At 32.4% G+C, this 17,564-nt stretch overlaps 1 protein-coding gene across 11 annotated transcripts in view; it reads right to left on the bottom strand.

Moving 5' to 3' along the window:
* Positions 1-17,564, bottom strand: part of LOC143910435 (uncharacterized) — a 448,390-nt gene that overhangs the window by 383,439 nt on the left and 47,387 nt on the right. For all 11 annotated transcript variants that reach the window (XM_077428902.1, XM_077428906.1, XM_077428904.1 and 8 more), the window contains 2 exons: positions 10,266-10,464; positions 9,839-10,174 (listed from right to left, as the gene is read on the bottom strand). In XM_077428902.1, the coding sequence (XP_077285028.1) occupies positions 9,839-10,174; positions 10,266-10,431 (502 nt within the window). In that variant the 5' untranslated portion in view covers positions 10,432-10,464. The remainder of the gene's footprint in view (positions 1-9,838; positions 10,175-10,265; positions 10,465-17,564) is intronic.

Here is a 17,564-nt window from a genome sequence, read left to right as displayed (position 1 = left end):
TCGTTTGTGTGTGTGGAAAATATATTATACAATAATATTGTGGGGGTGTAAACGACCGGCGGGGGTAGGAATTTCAACATATTTTTTGAATCACATGGAAAATGCCCGGCTTTTCCAATCAGAACGTGAAAAATACACACGGAAAGTCACATCAGTACGTCATCGGAACAATCTGAAGATAAGATAAACTTCTACAACACGCTTTGAGAAGCGATGGCATAATTTTAGATTAAAATTCTATTATCGACGGTTGAAAGGTGATTCGTTATGCGGAATCGAACGGAAAGATTGATGGCGACTTGTTCAAGTGGAACTCGGACCGGAAGAGGAATGGAGCTTTTAAGCTGATACGGATTCAAGTCCACTTTATAAATATGCATAGCTCGAGCGATTATTACTCGTTTAAATATCAAAATCCTTGGAAATATTGCACTTGTGCAGCAGCGCTCGTAAAACATACGCGAGCAATTCACTCGTTCATAATAAGCTGGCTTCCGACGTGATTTATGGAACGTCAGCCTCGTTAGCGATCCTCTAAAAGTATTAAATATAATCTTGCCAATATTTAAAATCACTTTAAATCCGCGGAAACGATCGCATAATTTAAAGGGTAGACATTTATCGCTCGATCGCTCCGTACAACCGCACATCACTCAAAGATCACTCTCGGTGATTGAAGACGCTCTCGTCTCGTAGCACAATTTGTATAGCACTTATGTTTTGTATATATTATGACGTATAGGACTTGTGTAATGTGTGTGTGTAATATAAAATTCGTAAGGATTTGTTTATCGTAAAATATTGCCACTAAAACTCGTCATTACGAAACTTCTTCGTCTTACGCGAAAGCGTCAAATTTAATGGGCGATATAAAAAAAAGTGAACGTTTTATCGGAAAATTCGTCGTAAAATTACACGTGTTGTGGAAAGGCGTCTTTCAATTTTTGCGATTTCCAATCGTCGGGTGAGATCGTAAAGTTTAAATTATGTGTTTAGCATTTGCGAATTGTTGATATGTGAAATATCAGCGAATGAATTTTAATTGATAATATGTACATTCAATTCGCCTTATTGTATTTATTTATTTATTAAAAAATCAACAGGCCTCAGATGTAGAAATTCATAAAAACAAAGAATAAATATAACAAAATAACATCTGAGCCCAATTATAGACTTACAAAATACATAATATACGTATCTATGTAGTACATAACCAGCAGTTTGGCTTAGTGGTAGCGTATATATTTAGCACCACTGAGGTCAAAGGTTAGAGTCCTCGCCATCTGCTGGTTAGATTTGGCGGTTTTGTGACTCCAAATCGATCGTTTCTCTATCAGAGTTTGCCAATTTTATCTGATCATTGCTGAAACGGCTCCTGAAAATTGGTATTAGATCTATACCTGTTGTCACAAAATCTGACTGTGTATAATTTGTAATAATTATACACAGTAATCTGAAATCTATAGATATCTCTATAGACATCTCTATAATTTCATATTTATTATATGTATAAAAATTGTACACAAAAAAAGTCTAAAAATAATCCATATATGTCTCTATGATTATTATTTCTGATTAATTGTTATATGCTATATATTCTGATTGTATATGTATTTCTGTATTTCTGATTGTTTATGTATTCTGTATTTCGTTAACGTACACCCGTCGCATTGGAGCAAATCTGTAATGACGAGTGTGTATTGATTTGTAACAATAAAAATAAAAATAAAATATAGACAAACAAATGAGAAAGAAAAGAATAAAAACTAAAATACAACTACATAGCACAATGCAAATTAAACATAAATTGAAGAATATATAATAGAAATGGATCAATCAGTCAAGACTCTCCTGATGGCGGTATTAAATTGATGTAAGGAAATACCAAATAGATCAACCTCATTCAGCTCCATTCATTTATGTTCAATCATTACAAGATAATACTATTACTACTAACAAGAAAAGTAATGTCAAAAAGAGATATTATCTTAACATATTTATCTGGTAACCTGCGCTCATCATTACTTTCTTAATTTGAATGTGATGAATGAGTGGAATCTTAATCTACTCTCTTCCATTTGGGCCTCGCTGTGATTTTATTTTTTTATTCATATTTTGTTTTATTTTATTTTACTTTTTCTTTCTCCTTTGTACATTTTTATATACTATTTTAATTTTGTTCAGTGTAAACAAAAAATGGGATTTATGGATTTTATTTTTAATTTTTACACTTCTGTTATTTTTTTTCTCTCTGAATGATGTATTATTTTCCTTTTGTTACTTTTTTTTTATTATTTTATTTTACCATGTTTTCTGCTTTTGCTTTTATCCTTTATTTACAGTTTACTTGTTTTTATATCATGTTTTTATATCTTTTTCAAATGTAGGCCATTGTGGCGCATTAGGTTCTTCCTGTAATGCCACAATGGTCCAAAACTATTAAATAAATAAATAAATAAATATTGAGCATTGGGTCAGAAGCTATTTCATTATATTTAAAATGTATTGTGAACATAATGTATGAATAATAAAAAGTAGATATAACAAGCACTGAATATGAAGCTAAATGAAATTTTCCCCAGGAAGCTTTTATGCATTTGAATTAATAATAAAACCAGTGTAATATTCGTTCCCGATTCATTGTACATATAATATGCAGACATCCAGGGAATAAATAGCTCACGTAGGGGGAACAAAACGCGTAGTTTACATGGACATTCGCATTGTGAATAGGTACGTGTTGCACATTCACTGCAACGTGACGTGCATTCGTGGGATGCACTTTTCGCTCAAGTTGCACAACGAAGAATGGATTTAAAGCCCAACAATGGCGTCCAACATTCACGGGAAAATGTACCTACATCGCCTGTCCGATTGTCGGTTTCAAAACCACAACAAAACGTGCATAACTGCGATAAGGATTTCAATTGTTTACTAAGCCAGCCGAGCTGCACAAAACGGTAATAGAAATCATATGTATGTATATGGTTATAAACTATCGTTTTATGCTAATATTGAATTGCTAATCAGCTGACTTCTTTTCATTATATATATATGTAGGATGTAAAAAGATGTACAGAAATAGGTCAAGGTTGCGAATTTGCTAGAACCATTTTTATGAAAATCGGATAAATTGGAAAAAAATGATATAAACGATCGACCTAGTCACATATCCAAGGTCTAGCTAGCAACACCCGGCCAGGCAATGAACCCATGACCCCCCAGTTGAAAGCTAATGCTTTCACTCTAACCATTGAGCTATGTTTCTGGTATACTCATATGCAGTGGCGGCTCGTCCATACGCACTGCGCTACTGAGCACCCCCAAGGAAATTGAGAAAAATTTAATATTATTATATACATAAATGTATGTATATTATATGAAAATATCAATATTATTTAAGCGTGTATTAAGCTCGCCCGCACACCGATACATCCAATAATGATCATACATCGCGGTACTAATATCAGAAAGTGAGGCATCATTTATGATTTTGTGCAGTACGGTTTTCGATGGAATATGCCGAGTGGGCGAAGGAGGGAAGCGGGGGCAGCTAGAAGCTTGGTCCGTACTGCACTCCCAACAGTACACATTTCTTTTTGCGTTCGTGTGCGCGCCGCGCGCTCGACACGCTCCTCATTTTTTCTCATTTCTTCTGCACCTTGTCTTTCCTTCTACACCTCTTACACTTTCTGCGTATCTAAACTTCCTTCTACACGTCACTATTAAAGATGGTATCAAAATCAAGAGAAGCTGCAATCTAGTAATATCGATTCATTTTCAATTAAAGAAAACTTAAAAAGTTAAAAACTACCTCTGAGCCAGAACGGTGTTTTTCATCAATAAATAGAATAAAGACATACATATATAAGAAACACAATGGTTCAAGAAAGATTGACGGCTTTGTCTATGCTGTCAATTGAAAAAAAAATGATTATGAACAGTGAAAAATTTAATGAAAAGGTGATAGACCTTCTTTCAAGGAAAAAAGACAGAAAAATCAATTTTTTAATGAAATAAAATACATATAATGTTTAATTTTGATAATTTTGTTGTTAATAGTAAAATATAATCCAAATAAACATTTTTTTTATTTTTAATCAACCGCAGCACCCCCAGATATCTTATCCACGAGCCGCCACTGCTCATATGTATACATATACATTAAAAGAAAACTTATAAGTAGAGGTAGGACCGGAAGCGCGCCGTCTATTGTTCCATTATTGTAAATACTTTGTAAAAAAGGTTCGGCAAACCTTTAACAATGCATTTACAACATGTGAACAATGAACAGCGCGCTCTGGGTCCGCTCTTTACTTATAAGAGATGAAGTGGAAATTCAACGATTTTCAGAAATCATACTAAGGAAAATTATGAACATTATAATTGGTTCCTTTTCATTCGAGGTAATTATTTTTATAATGTCTTCTCGCTTGCTTTTCAACTCGCTTGTTAGAAGTAAGCTAGAGTATAATGCGATTGTGTGGAATCCGCATGAAGCAAACTACTCTCTTATTATAGAAAAAGTGCAAAAAGCATTTCTTCGTTTTCTTTATAAGAAAGAGTATGGGTACTACCCATATTTCTATCCTACTCCTTTCCTTTTGGGCATGCTTGGGTATAATTCCCTTGAACTTCGGAGAAACTTCTCGTTAATTCGTTTCGTTCTCCAGCTATTGCGTGGTAATACGTCATGTCCGTTGTTGCTGGAACAGTTGGGACTTTATGTCCCTAATAATTATGTGCGTGGTAGGCATCTACATTTGATGATTGTACCTGCTGCTCGCACAGTTCTTTTTCGAATGGCTCCTATTCCAAGAGCTATTCGACTTCTCTATGAAATAGTTGCTGCTGTCCCTGAATGTGATATTTTCCACCTTGGGGAGTGTAGATTATCGGATATTATTTTAACATATTTATCTGGTAACCTGCGCTCATCATTACTTTCTTAATTTGAATGTGATGTATGAGTGGAATCTTAATCTACTCTCTTCCATTTGGGCCTCGCTGTGATTTTATTTTTTATTCATATTCTGTTTTATTTTATTTTACTTTTTCTTTCTCCCTTGTACATTTTTATGTACTATTTTAATTTTGTTCAGTGTAAACAAAGAATGGGATTTATGGATTTTATTTTTGATTTTTACACTTTTGTTAATTTTTTTTTCTGATGTATTATTTTCCTTTTGTTACTTTTTTTTATTATTTTATTTTACCATGTTTGCTGCTTTTGCTTTTTTCCTTTATTTATATTTTACTTGTTTTTATATCATGTTTTTATATCTTTATCAAATGTAGGTCATTGTGGCGCATTAGGTTCTTCCTGTAATGCCACAATGGTCCAAAACTATTAATAAATAAAAAAAAAAAATAATTTGCTTTTCATCCGAGTCGTAATATTTATAGATAAAAATACTACTTATTAATATAATATATTTATACATATGTATAATCCGCAGGCAATTTAAAATTTGTTCTGAAGTGGAAAAATACAGCAGTATTTGTTCATCGAATTTTAATTGAGAGTGGCAGAGTTAGGTATCATCGGGGGATTTCCCGATATCGTGTTCGAAGCGCACCAAGCAGTGGTGGAAAATCTGCACGCGGGATTTTCCGGCGCATTGAGCACTTCGGCGATGGAAACCGGGGCGGAAAAACGAGGGGGGGGGGTATCGGTTGATGTCTGCACCCCCGAGGGAGGTTTATGTTAGGTTGCAGATTTACTGAAACTACCTCCGGGAAAACGTGAAACAACATATCCGGTGTCGGCAACAACGGCATCACAGTCACTCGTTACGTTAAAAGACGTGAAAACATCGATTTCCAAATGCGATAAATGCTCGTTTTGTATGTCGAGCGTGATGAAAGGCTTTCAAAAATTTATTAGTTGGTCTGCTATGAAGGTACATACAAGGGCGTACTTTGTTTTGGTATATATTGTATGCTGAATCTTTCTACACAGCTTACTTACATAACTGGGTAAAGGAGTGCTCGTAAATATCAATATTTTTATCTTTCAGCCTCTTAAGAGGGCTGGACAGCAGCGCCTTGTCCATACAAACGTACTATACTTCTCCCTTCCTCAATTATGGCACTAGAGAAATTATTTTTTAATATGCTATGGATATCCACCATTGGGGTGCATCTATTGTTTTATTTTTTTGATTAATTATTTTTTATATGAGCTAGGAGCCGCCAAACATCTATAAAATCGCCTCTTTTTTACACCCACGAAACGAGTCCAACGTGCTTATTTAACGGTCGATTTTAAAAAAAATACGCCGATAGATGCACAGAAAGTATCTTTCTCATACCGATGATGGAATTTTTTTTAAATTGGTCCAGTTTTGGAGGAGAAAATAGTAGAATACGAAACCTCGATTTTGTCAATTTAAAATACGTTTTATCTGGTCGAAGCGCAACTGTCGCATTCACTCAATATATATATTGATATATATTGTCACATTCACTCAATATATACATACACTCAATATATATATCGAAGAAAGGAACGGTAACAAAATTAAGGTTTCAGGTGTACAGCCCTCTTAAGTCCAAGTTGGAATTATTAAGTCGTAGCTATATCATTAACATACGAAACTTGATGTGATTCTCAAGGAATGGAGAAGAGTTTTAGTGAAGTGAGAGCCACATGAAATCAATTCACTGTACTTTTGATTCAAAAAATTAAAGGAAAATTTAAGGAAATATCGCTCTAGTTGGTTTAATTTTTTCTGTCGTCCTTACATTATTTTTTATTTTTTTATTTCAGTCGAATATAAACACGAATATATAGAATCGAATATATGTATATAGCCTTTACAGATTACTCCAAAGCGACGAGTGTCCTATTAAAGATACAATATGATCAATACAATCACATCTATGATTTATTTATTTATTAAAATATGATTTATTTATTTATTATAATTTGATTTATTTATTTATTATAATTTGATTTATTTATTTAGCCAGCAGCATAGCTCGGTCTTTTTTTATGACATTTTAAAACTCAAGGATATAGATGACAAAACGCTTTAAAATTATTGCAACGCTATCCAGTAAATACTTTCGGTCGAAAATGAATCAGATATAAATGCAAATGATCTTCAAGAAAAATTACGTGATGTATCCTGAATGCTACCATATGCTATGAAACTTTTGGATGTTTTAAATTATATGTAACAAAATAACTTAATTGCATTATATTCGAATACTGCTGTGGCTTTGAGAATTTTATTAACACCCTCTGTCTCTGTAGCTTTAGTGATAAAATAAGTTTTTCCAAATAAAAGTTAATAAAACACCACTTAAGAAGTTCAATAAGCCAAAAATAAAACTTAAAAAAAAATCTGTCATTAATTTCTATTGAATATACAATACCTGCCACTCTTGAATACTTATGCCTAATTAACGAATTTGCTAAAGCTAAAGCTATAGGGAAAAACTATAGTAGATTGTTATAGTTGATATCATTATATTAAAGTTGTGTTACGTACGCCGCGGATTAAGCGAATAGAATCCCAGAGACTATGTGACCGTTCAAGGGTTATCTGTTAACGGATTAACTAAGTGCTTGCACTTAGGACCAACGGATATCTGTTAACGGATTAACTAAGTGCTTGCACTTACTTCCAGGATTATATCTGGACTCTAAGTGCATTTAGGTTAAACAATGACCGTTATTAGTCCTTTCTCAGAATCGGTACGGGGTGACCCAATGTCGTGGGAATACATATCCGAATACGTGACTATCGAATAGGTAAACAGATTAGACGTCCTGAGAAATCTACCCTTTATAGGGCGGTACGTAGGCGATATCAGGTCATTCTGGACTGAGCACTGCCAGTGCGTGTATCTCCTTAATCATCAATAAATGCTGTGAAACGACTGTTGGCCTTTACTTGGATCCTCCACCCACCCCTACACAACAGTAGTATACAAAGTAGTATAAAGTTAAGTGCAAAGCCTTAAAGATTTGATAGCTCATATCATTTAGAACATTTTGAGCCACACATACATACCTATAGCCAGCAGCGTGGCTCGGTCGTTAAGCTTCTGCTTAACACTGAGAGGCACCGAGTTCGATCCCTTGAGCTGACCTCGATTGAAAAAGAATTTTTCTGAGTATATCTGTAATGCTGCTGGTCAGACCAGGATTTGTGACTCCTGGTTGATCGTTTCCTATCAGAGTTTGCCAATTTTCTCTGATTTCATTGTTGAAACGATTCCCGATTAAAAATTGGCTAAAAATCCTTCCTACCCACTATGTCACCACTATTTGAGTATGATTAATGTAAATATTACAATAAAAATGTATGTACAATTCATAGATGTCTCGTTAATTGTCGAGTTTGTCAGTGTCTCGTAATTTAGCGACTTATGTATATAATAAAAAATGCTGTATTGTTTGTAATTTGGCCAGGAAGGCGCATTGGGGTTTACCTGTAATGCCTTCCTGGTATGAAATAAAATAAAATAAATAAATAAATAAAATAAATACCTCAGTACAAAATTCATTTTTAAAGATTTTTAGTAAAAATACCAAAATCTCACGGTTAATTGCTAATACTGCCCAAGTTAAAAGTGGTATTGCTTACTAAATTATTACTTTTTTGTTTTTATAATGTTTATTCAATCAAATAAAAACAATAACAACCATCTGTGTCAACAGAAAAAAAACTCGAATTCTAATAATATAAATTATAAATTTTATAACTTAATATTTTTTAAATATTTTTAGCTGAACCGGAAGTAGTGTTTTTACTCTAGATAATCGAAATATTTTATATTTTTCTAAGAAACCTTTTGGTTCATTGAATTGAAATTTCATATCTAAAAGTTTAAGCTTAATACCAAGTTACATATGTATATATAAAATTTGCTAAGCATCCGTCAACCGGAAATCACTAAATATAATAAAAGGTGAATTATTTTCTCTTGGAAAGATCAAAAATGTTGTAACCACACCCCTGAACGTATCAAGCTGAAAATGTTTATTTGTGTTTATTATATACTAACTTAGAGCTGATAACGTTTTCGTCAGAATTCGTAAACCGGAAGTAGTATTTTTTTAAAAAACAATATTTCATTATTTTATTCTGACCTTTTAAACTATTTTTATTTTCTTGATATTTAATGTGTATAATATTTATAGTAATTTAAAGTAATAAAAAAACTTAGAACAAAATCCGTCAACCGGAAGTAGAAGTTTTGTCTTGTATAAGTTTCCTTAAATTTGCACTCAATTAGTATCGAAAATGCTCTCATAACCGATATGTGTGAACGTGTGTGTATATTTAATTATCAAATTTTGTTTTGTGACCTTATTATATTCCTCAGATATAAAGATAAAATCATGGGTTGGTCACATCCCAATTTTTCAATATAATGATATCAACTATGACAAACAACTACAACAATCTATCAATCGAAGGTTACAAGAATCAAATTGGAGGCGGCATTTCGAAGACTTGCAGCTGAGAAAATGTACCGCACGGCCCTGTGTAGTTAATTACTATAATAAAAAAAGTTTTTTTAAAACAAACCTTTTCTTTAATTTGTATATAAAATTATTATTTTGAATAAAAATACCAATCTATGTTTAAAAGTAAAAACTGGATAAACCTCAGGCACTTTTCAGAAATTCAAATTTCAAACGCGTCTAAAACGATATTTTTTCTCCATCGTAATGGCGGAGGATACATTTACTTATATTGATGACCAAAATGAGCAATATGGCAAAGTATGAAAACGATCGGATAAGAGGCAAATTTTTTCCTGAATTGTAATCGTAAGTGAAGCTAAAAGGAGGTATGTAAAAAAGAGAAATACTCACGATAAGGAATCATCTTGGACGCTGATTCAGCATCCAGTCTCGTTCCAGCAGGAATTGCCATCCTTTTCGGTGGATCGGCAATCACTGTTAAATTCTTGGTATCTCCAGCTGTCATAGGAGACGGAGGACCCGTGTCGTGGGTACTATTGGTAGAGTTGATCTGTGATCTTGACACGTTCATAGCAGGTGATGGTGTTGTCGTCGTCGACGTGGTCATAGTTCTACCTGCTGCCAGGTCTTTGGATTGCTCTTTCGTGACCAGTATCGATCGACAGACTTTCCAAAGACCCGAATGACTGCTGACGAAGTAGCGGTTCCTCGACGGCACGTATATACCTGGTTTGGAAAAGATCGGATTGGAATTTGATCCGGATATGATCTGTTTGGTGATGATGATGATGATGATGATGATGATGGTGTGTCTTACCATGACCGCCTTTGACGACGTACCAGTGGTCCGTCGATACGGCTGTTATCCAGATTATTATGGCCAGTCCTATGAGGGCTGTACAACCCAAAAGGACCCTCCTCTCGAATATCACTTGATTTATGAGAGGCTTCCTCTCCTCCATGTTGATCGTCGACGTCGACATTTTGGAATATAATACTTACTTAAAGTCTTTGATCTGAAACAAACCAAATGAAAATGTATATGCAAATAAAGAAAACAGACGCTTCATATATTTAGCTTATGCATAATAATGTGCTTTAGTGAGTCGTACTTATACTTCAAACTTCCGGAAATATTCGACGTACATACACATGACTTTATCTATGTACGTAGTAACAATCGATTACTGATAACGTTTTCATGATCTAGACCAGCGTTTCCCAACCTTTTTTGACTCACCTACAACTTGGTAGTACATAACGCTAAATTGTACCACCATATAAAAATGATTGTATGTCATGAAATTTTTTTTTTGCAAGTGTAATTATTATAAATAGTATTTGCATGGTAAGGAATGTGAAGACAGGATACACGCAATATGTAGATCTGTTTTGGTAAGAAATTTTATGGAAAAAAAAAATTGCGGAAAGACAATTATAATATGCTCAAAGTTTAATATATTTATCTACTATCTTGTCATACTTTTATTATTGATGATAAAAATATTATTGATTGTTTTAATAAAAACACAAAATTACAAAGTACATATGATATGTTTTCTTTTCTTTAAATCTCCTTACAAAATAAATTTGTTGAGATCCTTGTACTTAGTTTTTTTTTAATTTGTTTCAAATGATGCGAGATTTACCCTTAAGTCTGGAGCTGGATTCAATCAATTTCTATATTTATCTTATTAAAATATATGAAGAGAAAGCTCTCTCAACCAGTTCAGTGCTAGTAAACGGCGACAGAAATTTAATCGCTATGTCATAAAACTGTTCATATTCTTCACTAATACCTAGCCAAAAATTAATAACCTTATTTATTTCGAATTCAGTTTTTAAATGCTATAATTTGAAAGTTCAATCAAGTTCTCCTTTTCCTTGGTACCTGTCCGAAAATTTTCATTAGCAAAGGGGTTTGAAATCAAATTGTTTGCTTCTAAAAAGTTTGGGGAAGCGCTGCGTAAAAGACTCTTTCGAAATTATATATATAATATAACAAATATTTATATTTTTATGATTGTAAATCATTCATTCCTGCTCGTCCGCCATTACTGATTTTTTTTCGAGTACCACCAACCATCAACCACGTATCACCAAGTGGTACGCGTACCACATGTTGGGAAACGCTGATCTAGACAAATGTGCGTGTCAGTGTATTTTGTATTTTTTGAACATAGTTAGTCCTATAGAACTGAAACTTAGTGTTAGCTACTGAAATTCCTATCGATATGATGTTAAATTTTTAAGTTGACCGGAAATGGTACCTCCCCTTATAGGTGTACTCTTTTTTATTAAAAGTTTTTGAATTCAATTATCTCCCAAACCGCTAACCGAATCAGACTAATTTTTTTTTACATGAAATAGAAATTATAAATTTTATAGCCTGATATTTTTAGAATATTTTTACCTCAACCGGAAGTTGTACTTGTACTCTAAAGAATCAAGGTTTTCTCAGAAACCTTTTAGTTTATTAAACTGAAATTTCATATCTAGAAGTTTAAGCTTAATATAAAGTTATATTTAAAATTTGGTAAGCATACGTCAACCGGAAGTGTTAGTTTAACCATGTTCGATTTTTCTACCACTATTTTTTTCGACCTCTTATACATGTGTGCTTTTCACGAGAAAATTCAAGTTTAGTCCTTGTATCAATTTGATGAAAATAAAAATAACATCCCTACATTTAAGGAGAAACCGGAAGTGGGATTTTTTCCTCTTAGAAAAGTCAAAAATGCTGTGACCACTCGATTGTTTCCACACCACTGAACGCATCAAGCTGAAAATTTATATTTGTATTCATTACCAGCCAGCAGTTTGGCTTAGTGGTAGCGTATATATTTAGCACCTCTTAGGTCAAAGGTTCGAGTCCTCGCCATCTGCTGGTTAGATTTGGGGGTTTTGTGACACCAAATCGATCGTTTCTCTATCAGAGTTTGCCAATTTTATCTGATCATTGCTGAAACGGTTCCTGAAAATTGGTATTAGATCTAATCCTGTTGTCACAAAATCTTCCTGTGTATAATTATACACAGTAATCTGAAATCTATAGATATCTCTATAGACATCTCTATAATTTCGTTTTTATTATATGTATAAAAATTGTATACAAAAAAAAAATCTAAAAATAATCCATAGATGTCTCTATGATTAATTGTTATATGCTATATATTCTGATTGAATATGTATGTATTACTGTATTTCTGATTTCTGATTGTTTATGTATTCTGTATTTCGTTAACGTACACCCGTCGCATTGGAGCAAATCTGTAATGGCGAGTGTATATTGATTTGTAACAATAAAATAAAAATTACGTACTAACTTAGAGTTGATAAGGTTTTTGGTCAGAATTCGTAAACCGGAATTTTTTTAAAACAATATTTCATTATTATATTTTTTATTTAAGTTTTTTTTTCATTTTTTATTTTTTCCAAATGTTTCTACTCTTATGTAAAAATAAAAACTTCCAGTAAAAATAATTTTTTTTTTGAATTTAGTCAGAACCCTTCGCGAAGAAAGCTACCTTAGATTAGATCTTTTTAAATGATTTCTGCTGATCCTAATAATCCTTTGCACTGTCATTCAGTTATAATTTTTTGTAGAATCTGATCCAGAAGAAACTAAAGTCATCTTTGATAAACCCTCATCTCTCATTAAAACGGTTGATACATTCATAAAATACTGATATTATTCGATGCATTGTCTCTATACAAATTAAAAGTAACTTTATTCCTACCTAATTACACCAAAAGTTTTACCATTTCATTGTTTAGCATTCTGTACAAATAATAAAGGCTTTCCAGGAATTCTGAATGGCTTACGCAATAAACCAATGTACAAAGTTATACGACTTTGTACGTGAAATTATAATACAAATATCCACCATAATTGAAGTAAATCAATTTAAAGTTGTTCTTAAAGTATCTTAGATGTTATATAAATTTAATATTTGAAATTTCTGCTCACGTTTCAAAATAAGAAAAAAAATGCTTTTGCACTTTGGCTGAATATTCATTAAAATTTTATTATTTATATAAGAGAAGTTATCAAAGGAAAGTTATCGTTCAAAGAGATTTGTATCTATATATGTTTTCATTGCATTAATATTACTTCAACTATTTTATTACTATGATACGTATATTTTTAATTTATGAAATGGTATTGTGTCTAATGTGTAATTTAGAACTTGGTAGACGAGCGTTATGAATATATTTTAATTAAAGTGCTACCCGTTTAGTAGGTATGTACATATACATCTGGCACAAAGGGGAATATTTTCATTACGGAACAGTGACAAAGTGTATTTTCAATTTCAATTATATATCCTATGTATCTACTTATGTTATATTCGTATATAAATTAAAAAGAATTGTCTAATTTGAATAGAATGAAAGGGTGCTTGCGCCGGTGCAGATAGCGACTTGATTTTTTCAACTCGACTTTTACGACTTCATAAAGGGAATTAAGCCTTTTTTCCCTACTGCTTCACAAAAGGGCGAGACGAAACGGAAAAAAGAAGAAGAAAGTATTCCCGAAGCGTGTCTCTTTACAATCGGGCTGCGGGAAAAAGAGGAGGGATATTAAAATTAATTTATTCTGAATGGATTCCCGCGGAGATCACGGCGACGTGACGGCGGCCGAGGATCGCTCTTAAATTTTAAATAGAACCTTCCAGCGAAATCGTTAATTGCAAAGCCGGACCGGGTCGAAGCTGTGAGGGGATCGGAAAAATAAATTATATAAAAATTGGGAGGGAAAACACTTCTACGAAGGGGTTAAAAACAGACCGACGTTCCCCATTAGCGTCAATTAGGTGAGCGCGCCGAGCCTGATTAGCGCAGATTGATTATTTGACGCTCGTCAAAGGCTAAAATGAAAATAAAAAAATTCAAATTTTGATTATAAAGTCCCAACAACAATATTTCAAAAAGAAAGCCTCAAAAACAACGGCAAAGATCTCGGCTAATTTATCAATAAGTAAGACTTAATGATTTTGTCGCTAGAATACGTCTACTTCTGCATATGTATTTATATCTCAATATATATAATAATTTCGAAAGAGACTTTGTTACGATTGTTGGTTCGTAGAAAAACAAATGAATAAATTTAAATAAAATAAAACTATTCAAATAAATTTAATAAAATATTTACTATTAGATAAGCCACGTTTAAGAGGGCTGGATATCCGAAAAGTTAATTTTGTTGCCGTTCCTTTCTTCGATATATATATTGAGTGAATGCCACAATATATATCAATATATATATTGAGTGAATGCGACAATTATATAGATATTGACCAGATAATATCTATTTTAAATCGATAAAATTGAGGTTTCGTATTCTCCAGTTTTCTCCCCCGAAACAGGACCAATTAAAAAAAAAATTCATCATCGGTATAAGAGAGATATTCTCTATGTTTGTGTGGTCGTATTTTTTTTAAAAATCAACCGTTAAATAAACACGCTGAACTCTTTTCGTGGGTGTAAAAAAGAGGCGATTTTATGGATGTTTGGCGGCTCTTAGCTTCTATAAAAAATAGCTAATCAAAAAAATAAAACCACAGAAACATGCCTATGGTAGATATCCATAGCATATTAAAAAATAATTTCTCTAGTGCCATAATTGAGAAAGGTAGAAGTGTAATACGTTAGTATGGACAAGGCACTGATGTACAGCGCTCTTGAGCGGTGTATATTACAAATACCGAGTGAAGCCGGGTAAAAACACTAGTCTAATATATATTTTGAAAGAGATTTTGTATGTATGTATGTATGTAAGTTTTGATTCGTAGAATCCGCGACGTTAAATTTAATAAAAAAATAGATGAATATTCAAATGAATTTAAATAAAATAAAACCATTCAAATAATGTACTAAAATATAAAAGAAAATTTAAACAATATGTATGTACATCAATAACAGATATACGAAAATACGATGATTAGGATTTAAATCAAAATTATGACCCCGGCTTAAATATTTGTAACTAAATATGTTACTTAAAGCCTTGGGTCGCGTAAGTATGAAATGATATAATGGCGACTAAATAGAATAAATAGAACTTGTCCGATAAGTTCTATTTATTACTGTTTTTAGCTTTTGCTCGCTTGACCAACGCCGGGTAGTTCAAATAGCATGCTACATAATACAGAGAAGAATACTGTTTTTTTACAATACAAATCCACATTTTTCAATTGAAACCACTCAATTTGGTACACTCTCTCTAACTTGTCTAATAATATTTAATTGACTACTAAAAATAATACATAGTTTTGCACTTAAAATTAATATGTATGTATATCTGAATTCGAGCACCAGTTCTAAAAATATATTATTTATTATTACAAGTGAGCTTTCATAATTTCTCATGAACGTTTCATATTTTTTTTATAGATTGATTTATTGTACATAGAAAAACAAGTGGAAATTGCGATAAGAGCCATCTCACGTTAGATAAATCAGAGATTTTCCGTAAATTTTCCGATGAAACGGACCACGTCTTAAGCTTTGTACCATTCAATTAACTGCAGTAGCATTGTGCATTGTCTTTTGATTTATCACTGGATATAAAGCAGTAAAAGCAGTCGTACAATAAAGTATCCAGCTGCACGTTTATACGTTGCGGCAAAGGCGGTCATTGTGTTCCGTTCAAGACAATGGGGAACCACCGATTTAACACCGGACAAAGGTGGGCTTGGGTTCTTATTGTCAACCGGAAGTTATCTTATTGTAGAACCACAGTAAAGTCTGACCCTTTCGACTTGAACAATTAAATCAACGGCCAACTTTGTTTCTTACATACGGGCGATGAACAATGTAAAGGTGGGTTTTTTAAGTACCTACATATTATATATAAAGATTCAATAGGTACTATTTTTATTTCATACTCCTGGTCAAAAAAACGACATTTTATCAAACTAAATATAAATTAATGTGAGATTTATATTTTTATTTTATTCTAGTAACAGGGTAAAGTACATAAGATATTTAATATCTAATTTCGAAAGAGACTTTGCATATACATACATATGTACATATATATGTAACCTTGGTTGGTTGGTTTGTAGACAACACATTCGATTTATTTATTTTTTCGAATCAAATGATTCGAAGTCCCCGGGGGCGAAGTGGCCGGGGGCGCAGGCGCCGGATTCTGGTATACATATAATTTCGAAAGAGTGTATATGTTTGTTTGTTTGTGACAGCCAATTTAATAAAAAAAACAAATGAATATTCAAATAAATTTATATAAAATAAAACTATTCAAACAAATATAATAAAATGTTTACTATAAGATTAGTCATGTTTAAGCGGTTTATATTACAAATACCGAGCTAAGCCGGGTAAAGTCACTAGTCTAATATATAATTTCGAAAGAGACTTTTTATTTAAGTTTGTAAGTATTTTTGGTTGGGAATCGAAAACAAGTCAAAGTTTCTATGACGACGATTCGATTGGTAGAATATTTTTTTTTATTCGATTCAAATAAATTTAATAAGATTCGCCATGTTTAAGCTGTTTATATTACAAAAAATGAGCGAAGCCGGGTAAAACAACTAGTAATCTATATTTAGGTCAAACAATTGACATGTCTGGTAGGAAACCAGAATAAATAAAGAGACGTATGAAATTAGGATGGACTGCATTTGCATTTTTTAAATCAAATATTCCACTTTGCCCGAAGAAAAAGATATTCTGTCTTTCATTTCAAAATTGTCTTTCCCTCCCCATTTCTCTCGCAAAATCTTAAGTTATTTTGTTATATTTCAAGATTTGCCCGGTTTTTCTCCATAGCTGTATTTGTGGATCATTGTTGTGTAAAAATTCGTATTATTGTATTATATTTGTTGATCGTATTGTATACAATGTTTGAAATGCACTTTGCTATGTTTGACCATAGATTTCATGAATAATTTCGAATTATGTGTTTTTTTTGATCTATATAGTACACTCGATCTGTAATGACGAGTCATTGAATTAAAGATTGATCGATTGATTGAATTAAAATATTCAACAATAAATAAATAATATTCATAATATGATTTTTTTAAGTAAAAACATGTATTATTGATAATCTATTCGAGTCATTATTTAACTGTGTTTTATGAACCAA

Source organism: Arctopsyche grandis, chromosome 4 (assembly GCF_051622035.1).
Source record: "Arctopsyche grandis isolate Sample6627 chromosome 4, ASM5162203v2, whole genome shotgun sequence".
NCBI classification, from domain to species: domain Eukaryota; kingdom Metazoa; phylum Arthropoda; class Insecta; order Trichoptera; family Hydropsychidae; genus Arctopsyche; species Arctopsyche grandis.
Note: the sequence above shows the minus strand (reverse complement) of the source record. Positions and strands in the feature narration are given on the sequence as shown.